Genomic DNA, 19,105 nt, shown 5'->3' on the forward strand with positions numbered 1-19,105 from the left:
ACCTGTAACACAGGAACAGGAGGCCATTCAGCCCCCCTCCTCCAGCCTGTTACACAGGAATAGGAGGCCATTCAGCCCCTCCTCCTCACTAGCCTGTTACACAGGAACAGGAGGCCATTCAGTCACCCCCTCCTCCAGCTTGTTACACAGGAACAGGAGGCCATTCAGCCCCCCTCCGCCAGTCTGTTACGCAGGAACAGGAGGCCATTCAGCCCCCCTCCTCCAGCCTGTTACACAGGAACAGGAGGCCATTCAGCCCACCCTCCTCCAGCCTGTTACACAGGAACAGATGTGCATTCAGGCCCCCGTCTCCAGCCTGTTACACAGGAACTGGAGGCCATTCAGCCCCCTCCTCCAGCTTGTATTACAGGAACAGGAGGCCATTCAGCCCCCCACCTCCAGCCTGTATTACAGGAACAGGAGGCCATTCAGCCCCCCTTCTCCAGCTTCTTACACAGGAACAGGAGGCCCTTCAGGCCCCCATCTCAAGCCTGTTACACAGGAACAGGAGGCCATTCAGCCCCGCTCCTCCAGCCTGTTACACAGGAACAGGAGGCCATTCAGTCCCCCCCCTCCTCCAGTTACACAGGAACAGGAGATGGCCTGTCACAGGGATACAAATCCCACTCACTGGGGGGTATTTGATGGATTGATTCCAGGATAACAGACAATGGGAATTCTTACCTTTGCTTGTTGTTGACTCTCGGCTGATGGTCCGTGATGTCACGGGGCTGCTCGTTGGGATAGCTGCTCCACCAATCAGGAAATGGAATGGGAGGAGAGATGGACCGATCAGTCAGATAAAGAGGAACAGATCCCTCACAAGCATCACTGACCCTTCACAGGATGAACCCTGACACACTGTAAAGTTATTCTATTCAATGTTCAGCCACAGAGACAGGATTCATTAAACTGTGAAGCGTGTCAGAATCAGGGAATCGTACAGCACAGGAGGAGGCCATTCAGCCCATCCACCCCCACCGCTCCAGCCTGTCACACAGGAACAGGAGGCCATTCAACACCCCCCACCTCAATCCATTCGGTTACAATTGAATTAGAGGCTATTCCGCTCCCCCCACCTCCAGCCTGTTACACAGGAACAGGAGGCCATTCAGCCCACCCTCCTCCAGCCTGTTACACAGGAACAGATGTGCATTCAGGCCCCCGTCTCCAGACTGTTACACAGGAACAGGAGGCCATTCAGCCCCCCTCCTCCAGCCTGTTATACAGCAACAGGAGGCCATTCTGCCCCCCTCCTCTTGCCTGTTACACAGGAACAGGAGGCCATTCAGCCCACCCTCCTCTAGCCTGTTACACAGGAACAGATGGGCATTCAGCCCTCTCCTCCAGCCTGTTACACAGGAACAGGAGGCCATTCAGCCCCCCCTCCTCCAGCCTGTTACACAGGAACAGGAGGCCATTCAGCCCCCCTCCTCCAGCTTCTTACAAAGGAACAGGAGTCCATTCAGCCCTCCACCTCCAGCCTGTTACACAGGAACAGGAGGCCATTCAGTCCCCCCCTCCTCCAGCCTGTAACACAGGAACAGGAGGCCATTCAGCCCCCTCTCCTCCAGCCTGTTACACAGGAACAGAAAGCCATTCAGCCCCCCCTCCTCCAGCCTGTTACACAGGAACAGGAGGCCATTCAGTCCCCCCCTCCTCCAGCCTGTAACACAGGAACAGGAGGCCATTCAGCCCCCTCTCCTCCAGCCTGTTACACAGGAACAGAAGGCCATTCAGCCCCCCTCCTCCAGCCTGTTACACAGGAACAGGAGGCCATTCAGCCATCTCCTTTCAGTCTGTTGTATCTGCTCCCTTTCAGGCACCCTGTTCCAGATCCCAATAACTCTTTGTGTCAAAAATCAAATCCTCCACCTCTCCCACTGCCCATATCCCCGCCCCCCCCCCCCCCCCCACACTGTTTTCCCAGTTCTCTTCATTCTGCCTGCTCCTGGTGACTGGCTGAATTGCTACTGTAAAGAGATGCTAACCTGTTTGGCAGGTTACCCCATGGTTCTGAGGGTGCACTTTGGGGTCTCTGAGTGCTGTTTCCCTCCCCCCACCCGCTATTCCCCCACTCTGCCCTGTGGTGACCCCCTCCTCTACAGCCCCTGGGTACTGCAGCTAAATCCATGACTTTGGGATCTGTCATTGCTGTGTCCCCATTGCTATATCCTCTGTACCTTCTACACTTCCCAAACTATTCCTTCAACCCTTCTCTCCAATTTCCTTTTGCTCCCTTTTTCCTTTCTTAATCTCTTTCCTGTCTCACGTTCCCTCCGTCTCTTCTTCCCTCCCTTAGCCTTGACTCTTCTCCTTTCTCTCTGAACTTTTACGTCTAAGCTTGAGCCACACCTCACCACGCCAACCCCTCCACACCCCAACAACATTAGCTCCCCCACACCCATGCCCCCAAACCCCGCGCCCACCCAGCAGCCTCAACGACCCCAAAACATTCAGTTACTTAGCATCAAACAAATGACAACTCGGTTAAAATGGACTTGTATAAATGCTGTATGGAAAATGAATCAGGGGTGTCACGGTGGCTCAATGGTTAGCACTGCTGCCTCCCAGCGCCAGGGTCCCGGGTTCGATTTCACCCTCAGGTGGCTGTCTGTGTGGAGTTTGCACATTCTCCCCCCATGTGGTTTTCCTCCGGGGGGTTCCAGTTTCCTCCCACAGTCCAAAGATGTGCGGGTTAGGGTAGATTGGCCATGGGAAATTGTCCCATAGTGCCCAGGGATGTGCAGGTTAGGGTCATTAGCTAGGGGTAAATGTAGAGTAATAGGGTCTGGGTGGGATACTCTGAGGAGGGTCAGCGTGGGCATGTTGGGCTGAATATCCTGTTTCCATCCTGTTGGGCTTCTATGATTACCTGGTTTCGGCGTGGAGCTCCCACTCTCTGAGTTGCAGAGGTCCGTCCCACAACACGAGGGGGAGGTGTCAAACTGTACACGGAATTCTGACAATAACCCAGACGTTTGGCAGAAACGCTCAGAGACGCAGCCTTTGGCGAAGAACAGCTTCCCACTCGACACTGGAAAGAGATGGAACACATGTTGGGAAAAGCCGGGGGCCAGTGTGACTCTCCTTGCTGGTTATAACGGACTGGTGTTTGGCAAGAGACATTGACCCGTTACACACACCGTTATTCATTCATGGCATGAGGACATCGCTGGCTGGGCCAACATTTATTGCCCAACCCAAATTGCCCAGAGGGCAGTTCAGAGTCAACCACATTGCTGTGGGTCTGGAGTCACGTGTCGGTCCAGACCAGATGCCTCCCAACGGTTAACACTTACCCATTCGGTTTCTTCCCACAGTCCAGGGATGTGCAGGTTAGGGTGGATTGGCCATGCTAAATTGTCCCACAGTGTCCAGGATGTATAGGTTAGGGTGGATTGGCCATGCTAAATTGTCCCATAGTGTCCAGGGATGAGCAGATTAGGGTGGATTGGCCATGCTAAATTGTCCCACAGTGTCCAGGATGTATAGGTTAGGGTGAATTGGCCATGCTAAATTGTCCCACAGTGTCCAGAGATGTGCAGGTTAGGGTGGACTGGCCATCGGAAATTGTCCCGTAGTGCTCAGGGATGTGTCAGGTAGGTGCATTAGTCAGTGGAAAATGTAGAATTAAGAGTCTGGTGGGTTACTGCTCAGAGGGTTGGTGTGGACTTGTTGGGACGAAGTGCCTGTTTCCATACTGCAGCGCTTCTATGAATCAAACCTACCCACAGCCTCAAGACCAGACACATTCCCGCAATGGGTCTCAGCTCCCACACATTGCACCGTCCGCTCTGACTGCCTGCAGGACTCTGCCGAGCTTCCAAAACACCCTCGACATTCCAGTCCATTCCGCGTGTCGTTCCGAGCTTCTGAAACACAAACATGTTTCCCCACGGTGAAACAAACAGGAGCTCAGGAGTTCCCCAACAGCTCCCGTTGCTTTCATACAGAAATACGCCTTGAATTCTATCACGCAGCCACAAATGTGTCAGAGGTCAACTGATACTCCCTACTCTTCGATCACAGCTGATCCATGTCCCAGAGAGCAAACACAAATGGATATCCCAACACAGCATTAAAGTTTTTCCCTCTGTATCTAACCCCCCCAGTACTGGGAGTTTTTGATGGGAGCCAGCGTAGAAGGAGTTTTACTCTTCATCTCACCCTGCGCTGTCCCTGTCCTGGGAGTGCTTGATGGGAGGACAGGGTAGAGTGAGCTTTACTCTGCATCTTATCTAGCGCTGTCTGTGCCCTGAGAGTGTTTGATGGGGGTCAGTGTAGAGAGAGCTCTACTCTGTATCTAACCCCGTGCTGTCCCTGTCCCTGGGAATGTTTGATGGGGAATGGTGTTGAGGGATCTTTACTCTGTATCTAAAACAGTGCTGTTCCTGTCCTGGGAAGGTTTGATGGGGGGACAGTGTAGAGGGAGCTTTACTCTCAATCTAACCTCATGTTGTAGTGGTCTGGGAGTGAGAATGGGGACATTGTAGAGGGAGCTTTATTCTGTGTCTCACCCCTTGCTGTAGTGGTCTGGGAGTGTTTGATCGGGGAACAGTATAGAGGGAGCTTTACTCTGCATCTCACCCTTTGCTGCAGTGTTCTGGGGATGTTTGATGGGGACAGTGTAGAGGTAGCTTTACTCTGTACCTAACCCTGTGCTCCCCCTGTCCTGGGAGGGTTTGAATGGGAGACTGTCAAGGGGGAGTTATTCTGGATCTAACCCTGGGAATTTTTGATGGAACCTCAGGGGAAATTTGCAGGATTGATGTTTCTCAGTCATGGTATTATTAAACTGGACAGACTGATGATGGAATGAATATATCGGATCTGGATCGGATTACGATGCATTTTTCCCTTACCCACAACTATCCGATCATTACAGTGATCAGAGTCACAGCAAATGCTTTTCTCTGAGAGAATCACAGCTCCAGTGTTGATAGAGAGAGGATCCGCACATGATCCACAGGAATTTTTAATCACCTGGGTGGACTGTCCATCTGAAAACAAGCAAGTATCACGTCAGCCATTTCACACCGGCTGCTCAGAACTGGCGGAGAGATGGAGAGAACGGGGATGAAGGAGAAGTGAGAGAGAGAGAGAGAGAGAGGAATGAGCAAAAGGGAATTAAAGTGAATAAGAGATGGGAAAGAAAAGGGCAAGAGAGAAGGAAGTGTGAGAAAAGCGAGAGAGTAAGAGAGGGGAAAGGAAACAAAATTTCCCACAAAGTTCAAAACCATTTAAACCCATTGTAGCTTTCAATTAAGAACTGAAATGGTTCTGGAACAAGACTCCACTTAAAGATACTTACTGCAACAAACAGACTAAAATCACCACTGATTTAACAATATCTTTCCACTGGCACTTATGTGTCAAAGTACGACACTTTTGACCCAGCAAAGAAAACAACATGATTAAAGATACAGCAAAAGTTAAATTCAGCAAGACTGTTCACTCATTGGAGAGAGATGATTGTAGTAATTTAACCTGAGAGTCAACCAAGAGGAGAGGTTGAGAAGGAGGATCCTTCATGGTATTTTCAGCTGAGGTGGGAATTGAACCTATAATGTCAGCATTACAAACCAGCTGGCCAGCCAAACGAGCTACCTACAGTGCTGTCACAGTCAACACTCAATTCAAAATCATTCCCAGCTGCCTCGGTATTGCTTCCATTCTTTGTGTTTATCAGCTTAGAGCGGTTGAACTCCAGAACTGTCTTCCATGCTGCAAGTTTCCCTAGAGACCTCTCTCTCCTCATAGAGCGAGGTAAATTTTATCTTAACTGGACTTTAGGTTTGGTCACTGAGCTGGAAGGTTCATTTTCAAATATTTCGTCACCCTACTAGGTAACATCTTCAGTGGGCCTCCGGGCAAAGCACAGCTGGTGATTTCTGCTTTCTGTTTGTATGTTTGGGTTTCTTTGGGTTGGTGATGTCATTTCCTGCGGTGCTGCCATTTCCTGTTCTTTTTCTATGGGGGTGGTGGATGGGGTCTAATCTGATGTGTTTGTTGATAAAGTCCTGGTTGGAATGCCATGCTTCTAGGAATTCTCATGCATGTCTCTGTTTGGCTTGTCCTAGGATGGATGTGTTGTCCCAGTTGAAGTGGTGTCCTTCCTTATCTGTATGGAAGGTACTAGTGAGAGAAGGTCATGTTGTTTGTGGCTAGTTGATGTTATGGAGTCATAGAGTCATAGAGATGTACAGCATGGAAACAGACCCTTCAGTCCAACCTGTCCATGCCGACCAGATATCCCAACCCAATCTAGTCCCACCTGACAGCACCCGACCCATATCCCTCCAAGCCCATCCTATTCATATACCCTTCCAAATGCCTCTTAAATGTTGCAATTGTATCAGCCTCCAGTAATTCCTCTGGCAGCTCATTCCATACATGTACCACCCTCTGCGTGAAAAAGTTGCCCCTTAGGTCTCTTTTCTATCTTTCCCCTCTCACCCTAAACCTATGCCCTCTAGTTCTGCCCCCCCCAACCCCGAGCCCAGGGAAAGACTTTTTCTATTTATCCTATCCATGCCCCTTATAATTTTGTAAACCTCTATAAGATCACCCCTTAGCCTCAGACGCTCCAGGGAAAACAGCCCCAGCCTGTTCAGCCTCTCCCTGTAGCTCAAATCCTCCAACCCTGGCAACATCCTTGTAAGGTTCTTACAGTTCTTGCACGGTATTTTGTTTTGTAATTTTTTTTGTAAGAACCGTAAATAACACTACATTGGACAAACAGGCAGAAAACTAGCCACCAGGATACATGAACATCAACTAGCCACAAAACAACATGACCCTCTCTCACTGGTACCTTACATACAGATGAGCAAGGACACCACTTCAACTGGGACAACACATCCATCCGAGGACAAGCCAAACAGAGACACTCACGAAAATTCCTAGAAGCATGGCATTCCAACCAGAACTCTATCAACAAACACATCGAGTTAGACCCCATCTACACCGCCTGAAAAAAAGAACAGGAAGTGACATCACCACAGAAAATGACATCACCAATACAAAGAAACCCAAACATAGAAATAGAAAACAGAAATCATCAGTAATGCTTCACCTGGAGGCTCACGGAAGATGTTACCTAGTAGGGTGACAAAACATTTGGAAATGAACCTTTCAGCTCAGCAAGCAAACTTCAGCAGAACCTCAATCTAAGCTACAAATCCTCTCAAAACTCTTGTCTTAACTCCTGGTGAATTTGATTTTTCTCAATGTAAGCCCCAACTCTCATCACTGCATGGTGAGCTGTAACATATTGCTGCCTACCCTTGTTTTTTTTCTCTCTCTCTCTCTGTCTCTCTCACTCTCTCCTAGATCCTGACAAACTAATTGTGTCACTGTGTTAGATGGGGTATATTAGAAACACTTCCCTTCTCAAAGACCAATTCTACAACAACATGAATCACATGGGCCACGTATCCAGGTAGAAATTGTTGATTGCCTACCATTGCAGGCCCAATTCTCCTTCGTCCTGAAACTAAATGGGCAGCTTAAAAGCACAACTGCTTATAACTTGAACTTCACAGAACTTTGAAAGGAGTTTGGAAACTCACGGTCTATTCGCTGTCAACACATAAGCTCCTGTTACTGATTCCAAATGTCGCCACCTCATCTACTCTTCCTCCTTTAATCTCAAATAATCAAGCCAGCTGGGTTTGCTGTTAGTCAGAGTTCAGAATGGATCACAGGAAGTCTTTTTTTATTCATCTCATCACAGAACAATCCTACAAACCTCATCATCGGAACAGATAGAACATGGGAAGGAGTTAAAGAGTTGAGAGTGAAAGCAAGCAAGAGAAAGTGAGTGAGTAAAAATAAAAGAGAAAGAGAGAGTAAGACCAGAGATTAAAGGAGAAAAAGGCATGGGCCAGTGTGGAACGAATGGCTTGTTTCCATGCTGTAGGCCTCTATGACTCAGAGAGAGAGAGAGAAGACAGAGAAAAATTCTGGAAGTGGAAGAAAGAGTAGGAGATAGAGAGGAGAAATGGGGCAGTAAACTTTGTTAGTCAAAGCTAATAGAGTTTAAGAGCAGGGAGGTGATGCCCCAGTGATTGTAATGGGGTCAGCCAGATGGACCTCATAGAATCTGAGTTCCCTGATTGGAGCTGTTAACCTGGTCCAGTCAGGGAACCCTGGCTGACTGATAGAATCAGGAGTGTCTGGGTGTTCAGTTCACTCTGAGAGCTGGCTCTGAAGGAATTGGACCAGTGTCACGACCTACACACGTGTAAATGAAGGGGGACTTGGTGACGGGATGGGGCAGCACAGTGGCTCAATAGTTAGTATGCTGCTCACAGTGCCAGGGACCCAGGTTCGATTCCTACCCTGGGCGACTGCACATCCTCCCCGTGTCTGTGTGGGTTTATTTCAGGTGCTCTGGTTTCCTCCCACAGTCCAAAGATGTGCAGGTTAGGGTGGATTGACCATGCTAAATTGTCCCATAGTGTTAGGTGCATTAGTCAGGGGGAATATAGGGGAGGGGAATGGCTCTAGCTGGGTTACTCTTCAGAGGGTAGATATGGACTTGTTGGGCCAAATGGCCTATTTCCATACTGTAGGTAATTTAATCTAATGAGGGATTCCACCATAAACACTGGTTAGGACACAGCTAGAGTCTTGTGTCCAGTCGCAGAATGCACATGCAGAAGAGATGGGATAGCAGTGGAATGGGGGCAGGGGGAGATTTACCAGGATGTTGCCTGGGTTAGACAGTTTCAGTGCTGCAGAGAGGTTGACAGTCTGGGGTAGTTTCCCTGAAATTGCAGGAGACTGAGAGGGGTTATAATTGAGATAGATAACATTATGAGAAACATAGCTAGGAAGTATGGCATCCCCTTGATGGAGAGCTCAATGACTGGGGGGGGGTATAGCGGGTGGGGTGGGTGTACATTGAAAAGAAGGGGCATGATGTTTAGAGGTGATATGAGGAATAACGTTTTCATCCAGAGGGTGGTGAGAATCTGTAAGGATTGGAGAGACACTGAAGAAGTATTTAGCTCAGCGGTGCCAAAGCTGTGGGTCAAGTGCTGGAAGATGAGATTAGAAAAGTTCGGTCATTGTTTTTGACTCAATGTGCTGAAAGACCTTGTTTTTGTTTTGTGCTCTCAGACCTCTCCAAATCCATAACACTAAAATTCAAGAGGAAACATTACCCAAGATTGTGATGATTGAGGTGGTCCGGCAGGCACTTGTCCCAGATCGACAAACCACTGGTTTGAGTTTGCACTCGCCAGAAGTTGCAGAACATTGGTAACAGGTCAAAGGTCGCACTGAGGAGAGAGAAGCAATAGATCAACATGAATCAAATTAACAAGTCCGAGCTCCAGTCAGGAACCCCTCCACTGATTTGATTTATTATCATTACACGTACCAAGATTTAGCAAAAAATACTGCTTTGTCCGCTAATCAGACAAATTATACCTTATGGAGGTAGGTCGGGTAAATCAAACATAATATAGTATTGCAGCTACAGAGAAAGTGTAGAGAAAGATCAACTCGAATATAGAGTCAAAGAGTTATACTGCACAGAACAGACCCTTCAGTCCAACTCGTCCATGCCGGCCAGATATCCTAAACTGACCGAGTCCCATTTGCCAGCACTTGGCCCATATCCCTCCAAACTCTTCCTGTTCATATACCATCCAGATGCCTTTTAAATGCTATAATTGTACCAGCCTTCACCACTTCCTCTGGCAGCTCATTCCATACACGCACCACCCTTTTAAATCTTTCCCCCCTCACCTTAAACCTATGCCCTCGAGTTTGAATATGTATTTTAAAATATAAGACATCGTAAGTCTGATACCAGCATCACAGACCATAGGTAGAGAACGTCAGAGTACTGGGTCCAGCTGCAATCGGTGTAGCCATGGGGAAGGGCTTTTACAGCACACAGAGAGAGGCCATTCCTTTCATTCGTTCCATACCAGCGCCCAATATGGGGTGATTTGAACAGCAGTTCTGCCACTGTAGCCCTGTGGGTTTATTTCCCTCATGTGTCTCTTTTCCTCTTAGAACCCTCTGATTGATGCTATTTGTACTATTCCAGTAAATTCCAGATTGTTACCACTCACCGTCTGAAGATGTCCCCCTCTCACAACTTATCTCATGCTCAAAACTTTAAATCTGTGTCGCTAGTCCTAGTGATATCAGCTGTTGTGATCTTGTGTAGCTAGAACCGGTACAAGAGATGATTCCCCAAATTAACCTTGTAGCTAAAATCCCTCACCACTCTGGTAAATCTACACATGATACCTAGGATCCTTGACCCTTCCTATAATGTGCTCACCAGATCTAAATGCAAAGAGCGTTGAGTAAAGGAGTTGAGAGATCATGTTGTGGATGATGGTGAGGCCACTTTTAGAATACCGTGTGCACTTCTGGTCTACCTTCTATAGGAAGGATATTATTAAATTGGAGAGGGTACAGAAAAGATTTACAAGCATGCCACCTGGCCTGGACGTTTTGAGTTACAGGGAGAGGCTGGATAGGCTGGGACATTTTTCCCTGGTGTGTCGGAGGCTGAGGGTTGACCTTATAGAGGTTTATAAAATCATGAAGGGCATACATAGGGTCTTTTCCCTAGGGTAGGGGAGTCCACAACGAAAGGGCATAGGTTTAAGGTGAGAGAAGAAATATCTAAAAGAGACCTGAGGGACAAATCTTTCACACAGAGGGTGGTGCATATCTGTAAGGATCTAAAATTTGAATTTAGGCAACAAAAATATGTAGATTTTTATTGTAACAAAATGGTTTCTCGATTTAAAAGAATACTATAAAATGGCCTGTGAACCTGTACTGCTAATTTGCAGAATTAAGCAGAAATTCAAAGATAAGAGGTCAATAGAGTTTTCAAAAGCTGAATACTGACACATTAATTGAGCAAGAGGCTCCTGGTATTTGAAGTTATAGGGAGCAAGAGGCTCCTGGTATTTAATTATAGGTTATTATTAATATAATAAAATATAATATTTAATAAGTTAATAAATAATAATAATTTAGTAATTAAAAAAATACTTAAGTTGATTTTTTTTAAAAGAAAATAAATATCACAATATTTTAGAATAAAAGTTATTTTTTGATAAAAAGTTTTGTGAAATTGATTAGCATTTGTGGAAGTCATGACCTGTAAAAAGAACAGGAGTTAATATTCTCTTTCATAATTACAGTAAAATCCTTAAACTTAAAAGAAATCATGTTCAAAACAGTCCCGGATCAGTGAGTAATTTTTTTTTTAATTAGCTGCTATAAAACTGTAGTAATTTAAAAATGGGTAATTACATAGACAGAACAGATGATTCATTATCAATGTTAGTGAAATTATGTGAAAACTTTCCCGAAAAGTCTGAGGTCTTTAGAAAACTGCATGGAGGTCTAAACAAAACATTGGGGTGATGAAGAATATCATTAGATGTCCCTAAATCTGTTCAATTGGTTAAATCAGATCAGCAATTGATTTGGCAACGTAACATGGGAGTGGGAGCGAGATAGTTAATTGGACTGTGGCGACAGTTTTGTGATGAGAGGCACAAAGAATCAGTTTTGCACTCGTGGCAGGATACTGCCACCAAACTGGGGATTGAATTCACTACAAATGGTGCAATAAAATCTGTTGAGGTTCTTAAAAGTGAAATTCTCGAGCAAAATAACTACAGAAACAAAAGGAGAAGGTAAACAAGCAGAACTGCGCAGTTCGATGGTTGGTCTTAGTTTTAATGAGGAAGACAATGATAATTCGGGTTTAGATGAGTGGTGCTTTTTTTAATATTATTATATAATTTCTTTGCAGCTCCTATTTCAGACTCTTCCTTACAGGCTGATCAGTCTTTGGAATTTACAGCTGTTTCACTTAATTCTCAATAACTTTACTGCTGTAGTCCAGGAACAACATTGACAAGATAATAATCTCGCTGATGTATCTGCTGTATGGCGCTATGAAGTCTGTTGAGGTTTTTAAAAGTGAAATTCTCGAGCAAAATAACTACAGAACTACAGTTGTTGTACCTGTTGTATCTGTTCAACTTGGCTTGTCTTGCTTTGTTGCTTTTTTGTTCGTTTTGGTGATTGTTCTGTGTTCATGGAATATGGAGGCTGGCCGTTATTCTTTCTTGATGTGTTAAAAGGTAAGGCTGGCCAGCGGTAACAATTCTTCCACACTTGGTTAAGCAATGATGCCACAGCCAGGATTTATCAGAACTAAACTCCCAAGCTAAAAACTGAGATATGGTGTGTGTGTGTGTGAGAGAGAGAGAGAGAGAGAGAAAAGAGCTGTACAGCTAATAGAAAGTCTAACCCTTTGTGATTCAGTTCGAATGCACATTTGTTTGGTGATGAAATGTTTGTGCTTTGTTCCCTGGAGCTTGAGATCCGGGACTGTTTTGAATATGATTTCTATTATGGAAATTTAACATGATTTCTTTTAAGTTTAAGGATTTTACACTAATTATGAAAGAAAATATTAATGTTCTTTTTACAGGTCATGACTGCCTTACTATCAGTTTCTAACTAATCTCTTTTATCCTTAGATAAAAGCCAACCTTATTTGATTTCAAATCAGCTTAATACGGAGGAAAACAACATGATAACCTTTTTATTGTGTTTCAGACTCATTTGTTTCCACTTAATTTTAAGACTGATGCATTTCATTGGTGATTATGAAGTGCCAGCCGTAGCTTTATTCAGAAAGTCCCCTGTCTCAATGACAGTTGAAGTTTCAGTTCAACCTTAGATTGTAATAAATCATCAAAAAAATCCGATGGTTAATATCTGTGACCTTGGATTTGGCCATTGTTCATGCTTTGTAGTTTTTTTTGAACTTCAATCGACAAATCCTTTGAAGGCAGCTCTGGTTATTTCTCGACCTATAGCATTGTAATTGAGTTATGACTGGTCAGGACTACTTAAGAAAACTAATTTTGGATTTAAATTAAGGGACTAAAACTGGGTAATTGTAGTGGATTTTACAGTTGGGAACTGTATGCATTTTACTTTTTAAATATTAAATACTAAATAAATGAATTTCCAATTTATGTATAATATATAAATATATATTTATAAATTATATAAGAAAATAAAATGTTGTATATTACTCAGATGTATTGTAAAAAAAAAATGACCATTGACATATTACCACAGAGGAGATCTGCTCTCAAAACAAGACAATGAGAACTAAGCTCTGTTGATCCTCCAATGTCCACAAACATAATTGAAAACTTACTTATGTTCCATAATCTTCTTCAGATGTATCCCCACTTTGTGATGCATAAACTATACTTGGTACCACTCCACTCAGTGCTCTCTCCAAAATTCAAGCTGATTTCAAAAATTCATCCATATCATTAGGTGTCCCTAACGATGACAAAGGGCTACTGTCTGACTTGAGCAGGCACTGCTGCCACCCAGCATTCCAACCTTTGGAAAATAGGGACAGCCAAACCTATCGAGGAATAGGGTGGTATATCAATCATTATTTCTTTTGTAGCATCACTGCCCTATTTCATAGAGTTGACAAGCTCCATAATGTCACAGCTATGTGATAGAATGACTAGGACAAGTGAATGAGACAAATCACCTATTTAGTTATTGTCCTCTTGCAATTTTTGATTAGCTGAAAATTCAAATCCTAAAATTAGCTTTCAGATTATGACAAGTAAGATTCCAAAATGTATAGTTCGGAACAGGCTTTAAAGTTATACAGGCCTAAATTGGTTAAATGAGGTTAAAATGGAAATAGAGGCAAGGAGATCAACTACAAAAGGTAAGAGAATGATGCAATAAGAAGGATAAAGCAGCAGAGTACAGTTTTTAAAATGTTTTAGTCACTTGTTGGGCTTCCACCCTGAATTACAGATAATGATTATTTTATTTATTATTATATATTATTATTTATATTAATATTTATAATAAATCAATTGTATTAGCCTGAATCAATATTAATTGGCAGGATTCTTTCACACATTCTCAGTGACCTGTCATATTGATTCATGGCTAATTTAAAATATGACTGTATTAATTCATTGTTAATTAAAGAATGGAAAGCTACATTACTGGCCAGTTGAAGAAAGTTTGCATATGATCGGGGAATAGGGATATATATATATATAATATATACATATAATATATATCAGATAAAAATGAGAAATAACGTGAGAAAACAATGTAAGGCCACCAAGGTTGAGGAGTATATAAACAAGGTTAAAGCAACAATACTGTAAAATAAAATAAAACTTCGGCTCAGGATTCTGAGTTGAATCTATGTCTGGCATACCGACCCTTTTTGAGAATTGGGATTTTGTTCCTGTATACATGCTGAGCCCTGTGGCTATGTGGTTGGCACTGTTGCCTCGCAGTGCCAGGGTCCTGGGTTTAATGCCAGCCTCGGATGGCTGTCTGTGTGGAATTTGCACATTCTCCCCATGTATGTGTGGGTTTCCTCCGGGTGCTCCGGTTTCCTCCCACTGTCCAAAGATGTGCAGGTCAGGTGAATTGGCCATGCTAAATTGCCCATAGTATGAGGTGCATTAGTCGGAGGGAAATGGGTTTATTCTTCATAGGATTGGGCCTGTTTCCACACTGTAGGCAATTGAATCATCTCCTGACTGTCCCCAGCCTTAATTTAAGGCATCCACTTGTTGAAACTTTTCCTTCTTTTGAAAATGAAGCATCCAATCTTCATAGTCAATATCATGGGGATGAGTGACTTGCGCCATCTTAAACCAGGTTCCATCCCAGGGACTAGAGTAATGTTAATGAAGCATGCCCCTGACTACAAGACCAAATGGCCAAATTTGCTCAGTATGTCCAAGTGTGATACAGATGCAAATGCAGTAAAATTCTAGGAGTAGCCTGAATACGAATGGCTTGCTTTACACGACTGAAAGATGCGCCGATCTGTCTGATGGAAATGGCAAACAATTGAACAATAATCAAGAAGCTCAATTACCTTTATTTAGCCCTATGCTTTTGCAGTGTTTTCTGGCTGGAGTCACTGACATGATCCAGACCAACAGTACAAACCTGTCCAGGAATTTCCAGTCGCAAATGAGGTGAGCAGTGGTTTTCTTTTGGGATAGCCAGAACCAGACTGAACCATGATGCAAGTTACAGGTAAAACAAATTATTTTCAGCATCCTCACGATCCCAAGTGCCGTATGCCAGCCCTGATAGGGTTAATTGGAACCAGGATACCCACTGGGGGCGGAACCTACCTCATGTACCTACCCGACGACCGCTGCTAGATAACCTTTTCCTGAGGGGATCCTGAAAATGGGGACAGACAGGCCCCAGCATTTCACCTTTGAGACTGGTAACAAGAAAAAATAAAACCCAGGGGCAAATGCCTGGCCCTTGCTTTAACTGTTGAAATGTGGCCAATGGGGAGTAATGTGTCTTTAATGTTACCTCAGAGCTGACGTTGGGAATTGACAGGCTTTCATCCCATCAAAAAGAAAATCTATTAATATACACTGACTCTTCATTGTGCTTTTAATATGATCCACAATTTTGGAGCCTTGTGGGAACATTGAAGGTTTTTAGCTCCAAAGGGGAGGCAGCGTTATAGTAATGATATTTTGACCAATCAATCTGACATTTATCAAGATATCTGTCTCATGCTGATGAAACCGATACCGTTTCTAAAGTGATGGGCAAGTATATGCAGCTGCCAAGCAGTTAGCCTTACAACTCAAACTTCTGATCCCATTGGGTCCCTAGCAAGACCTGTTTAGACACAGTTTAAGGACGGGTATGCCAGACCTGGGTCAGGTGCAGAAATCACGGGGGAATGATACTGTCTGTTCAGTGACAATTCACAATGTAGAGGTTGATTTCTCTATTGCTTACTGACTGTAATCATACAGGTTTAGTGTTTGGATTGTTTTCAATATTGTTTTGAAATTTGGAAGTAATTTGCAAATTTCCATTTCTGAAATATTTACAGGCACTTTTTACTACAATATACTACTGACTGAATTATCAAGTGATTTGATTTCATACATGGACACTAAGCCTAAATACCTTTGTTTTGTGTATGGGGCTTGTGAGAATACACACTGGTTGATTTGATTTATTTTTGGATTGGGCTGTTAGATCTAAGAAAGGGTGTCTGGCTGAGCTATGACCTTCTCTTAGATATTTAATACTGAACAGTGATGGTTTATAATTTTAAGACTGTACCAATATCTATATTCTAGGCTTAGCTCAATATTAGAAAGATTTCAGTGTGATTTGAAAGCTTTGTGTCATGTTACCATAATTTGGGGACAGCATTGCCCTCCAGCCAATATTTACTACCGACTTTTCTCAAAACCATCATCAGATTTCTACATTTAATTCTAATTACTGTTAACTAAAGCTGTAGATCAGGCCATTTAATTGGGCACAATGTTAATTTCTTTTTAAAAAAAGAGAATACAATATATGTTGCAGAACTAATCTAGATTTTAGATAATATAGATTTATTTTTATTAGCAAAGCTTCAAAGAGCATTACATCCCAGCAAAGCTGGATTTATAAAAATAGGTTTGCTTAATTCACCCATGCCTGGGCTTTTCCATATAAAATAAGAAAACAATGGGAAGGAAGGGAATCTCTCATGCATAATTTAAAATAAATGAATCTTTTGCCAGTATGGGCAATATATTTACTCCAGCGAGCTATTTCATTTTGATTAATTTGAGGATTATTTATTTCAAAATTGCTCTTGGGGCTTCTAGCCTGTTGAAGAGCACAACGTATGGCCTCAAATAAGGTACTCCCGCGATACTCAAACCAGAATATGGGTGACCCCTATCAGATTAGTTTGTGTTACTTCTTTGCTGCTGCCTATTTTAATTGAATATATGTATATTGTATATACTTATATACAAGGAGGAAATGGTTTCTACTTTATTACAATGGACACTTCCCAGTCTCCAACCTTGCAAGGGGGGAGATGATAAAGAAAGATCGAACTTGACCCCAGCTGTGTGGACTTGTCATTGCCAGCATTGGTGCATAAGAAGGGACAGTTTATCTGTACTGATCCTGAGCAAACCAAGACTGTGTACCAACTATGCCAGGAAGATGTCCTTCTGTGCCAAAAGACTGAATGTTGTTAAGAAAGACTTTTGCAGTGGTCAACTGCATAAAAAAATTAACAGTTCATTCACAGGACAAGTCTAAATGGTCTTTGCCATGTAAAACTGTTGTGTGCCAGTTTAATGACATTTGTACTATGGGCATCCCTGATAAGCCTTATCCCCTTTCAGATAGATCACGTCGTAAAAGAGACAAAGGGGGGATGTTTCTAGGAACCCATAATAAAATGTTTGGAGAGGATGAAGTAATTTGTTATGCCCTTACTTCAGTAACAGACTCCCTGACCCCTTTTATCCTTCCGAAGCCTAACGGAGGGAGGGGGGGGGGGGGGGGGGTATGGAATAGTACTAAAGTATTTACAGGATGTAACATCTTTTTATTTATTTCCTAACTCCACCTGCTATTTGTTTATGGACTTCCTCCAATAAATCCGCAATATCCGATCCAAATTACTACAAGGGTAAGGGACAGGGGTGCGCTTATGTGAGTGTGCCTACATTTTTTTTTCCTGTGCTACGATTAAATGAATTGGTCGCCACTGCTTTTCTGAAAGACCTCGCATTTGTATGCCTTAACGAAAAATGTATCCCGATTATCACTGGAATTTAAACTCTATGTGGAGAGGGTAACAACACCCACCTTCATTATGATACCCCTAAAGGCACTAATATTTTCCCAGGTAGTGGAGGGGAAGAACCATTTTGGGTTGTTGACCATGTTTCTTATCAAGAAACTCACCTCATTAGTAGCGGATGATTTTCATCCTCAGCACCCAGGGCCAAATTATGTAATCATGGATTATCCACCTACCCCAGGAAGTCACAAAGATAGGCCCAACTCTTACTGAGAAGGGCCCTCTATTGCCTATGCTAAACCTGGATTTTTTTTTTCAGTTATAATAAGGCAGCTAACTTCTTTGACCTGGGTAGACAAGTAGTCCTCATGCCGTAGCTGTAGGAACACTATTTCAGACTGCTGTTCCCTGTCCAATTACCTGGCAACGAGATCATAATTCCCTTTTTAAACATACAGTTTCTCCTGACTTCTGTGCAGAATAGAAAAATCCAAAGACCATATCGAGAAGTAAAACACACTCATTGGCATGTGCAGCTCTTAGTGTTCTTTCACTACGAGAGTCCTTAAAAATATTAGTCATCAAAACCATAATTATCTCATTGGTGGACTCACAATTCTGGGGAATGAGACAACTGCTGCTTTAATAGAAATTAGGGACATGCTATCAGAACTGTGCCTATTTGCCCAACAAAACCAATTACATACTTGCGAAGGAAGGTGGATTTTGTGTTATAGTTAAAGGAAAATGCATTACGAGGGTCACTGATCTTTTCGAAAACATGACGAGACATATTGATAATATTCACACTTTTGTCAACCAAGTGAATGAAGGTGCGGGATGGGAAGATTGGGGTTTGGCTCATGGTACAACTGATTAATTAATATGTCTATGTATGGTGCTATTGTTTTAATTGGTCTTTTTATTGGTATTGCTATAGTTAAGTGTATTATTGCTAAAATGTTAACTTCTATTGACAATCCACCCAGAAAATGCTTCTTCCCCAATTAAATGAAGATGAGGGAACCCCCATTGCCTGCCCTAAGTTCCCCTTCGGAGGAAGAGGAAATATGGCAGTCTTTTGCTGTCATTGTATTGGATTAATTTGATCCATGCTTTTATGGTGTGTCATAAAATGACCAAAAGGGGAAAATGAGGATCTAACATTTGAATTTAGGCAACAAAAATATGTAGACCTTTCTTGTAATTAAGAACCCTTTCCCAGGAAATATCATCGGATATTTCAGGAGTTGGAAATAGTGTTCCTACAGCTACGGCATGAGGACTACTTGCTCTATTCAGGACAAAGTAGTTAGCTGCCTTATTATAGCTGTAAATCATGTCACCTTATTATATGTGATTGGCCTTCCTTGAAATGAAAGCTGTACTATTTCTTAAAAACCATAGAAACAATGTGTAATTTTCAATGTAATT

General features: G+C 43.2%; 1 protein-coding gene across 1 annotated transcript in view; it reads right to left on the reverse strand.

The window, feature by feature from the left end:
• The window catches only part of LOC140458845 (uncharacterized), a 60,375-nt gene that overhangs the window by 10,710 nt on the left and 30,560 nt on the right, over positions 1 to 19,105 (reverse strand). The window contains exons 5-9 of the mRNA XM_072553528.1: positions 9,174 to 9,290; positions 4,866 to 5,003; positions 3,732 to 3,875; positions 2,876 to 3,037; positions 685 to 747 (exon numbers count right to left, since the gene is read on the reverse strand). Coding sequence (XP_072409629.1) covers positions 685 to 747; positions 2,876 to 3,037; positions 3,732 to 3,875; positions 4,866 to 5,003; positions 9,174 to 9,290 — 624 coding nt within the window. The remainder of the gene's footprint in view (positions 1 to 684; positions 748 to 2,875; positions 3,038 to 3,731; positions 3,876 to 4,865; positions 5,004 to 9,173; positions 9,291 to 19,105) is intronic.

The sequence above is a fragment of the Chiloscyllium punctatum genome, chromosome 34, assembly GCF_047496795.1.
Source record: "Chiloscyllium punctatum isolate Juve2018m chromosome 34, sChiPun1.3, whole genome shotgun sequence".
NCBI classification, from domain to species: Eukaryota; Metazoa; Chordata; class Chondrichthyes; order Orectolobiformes; family Hemiscylliidae; genus Chiloscyllium; species Chiloscyllium punctatum.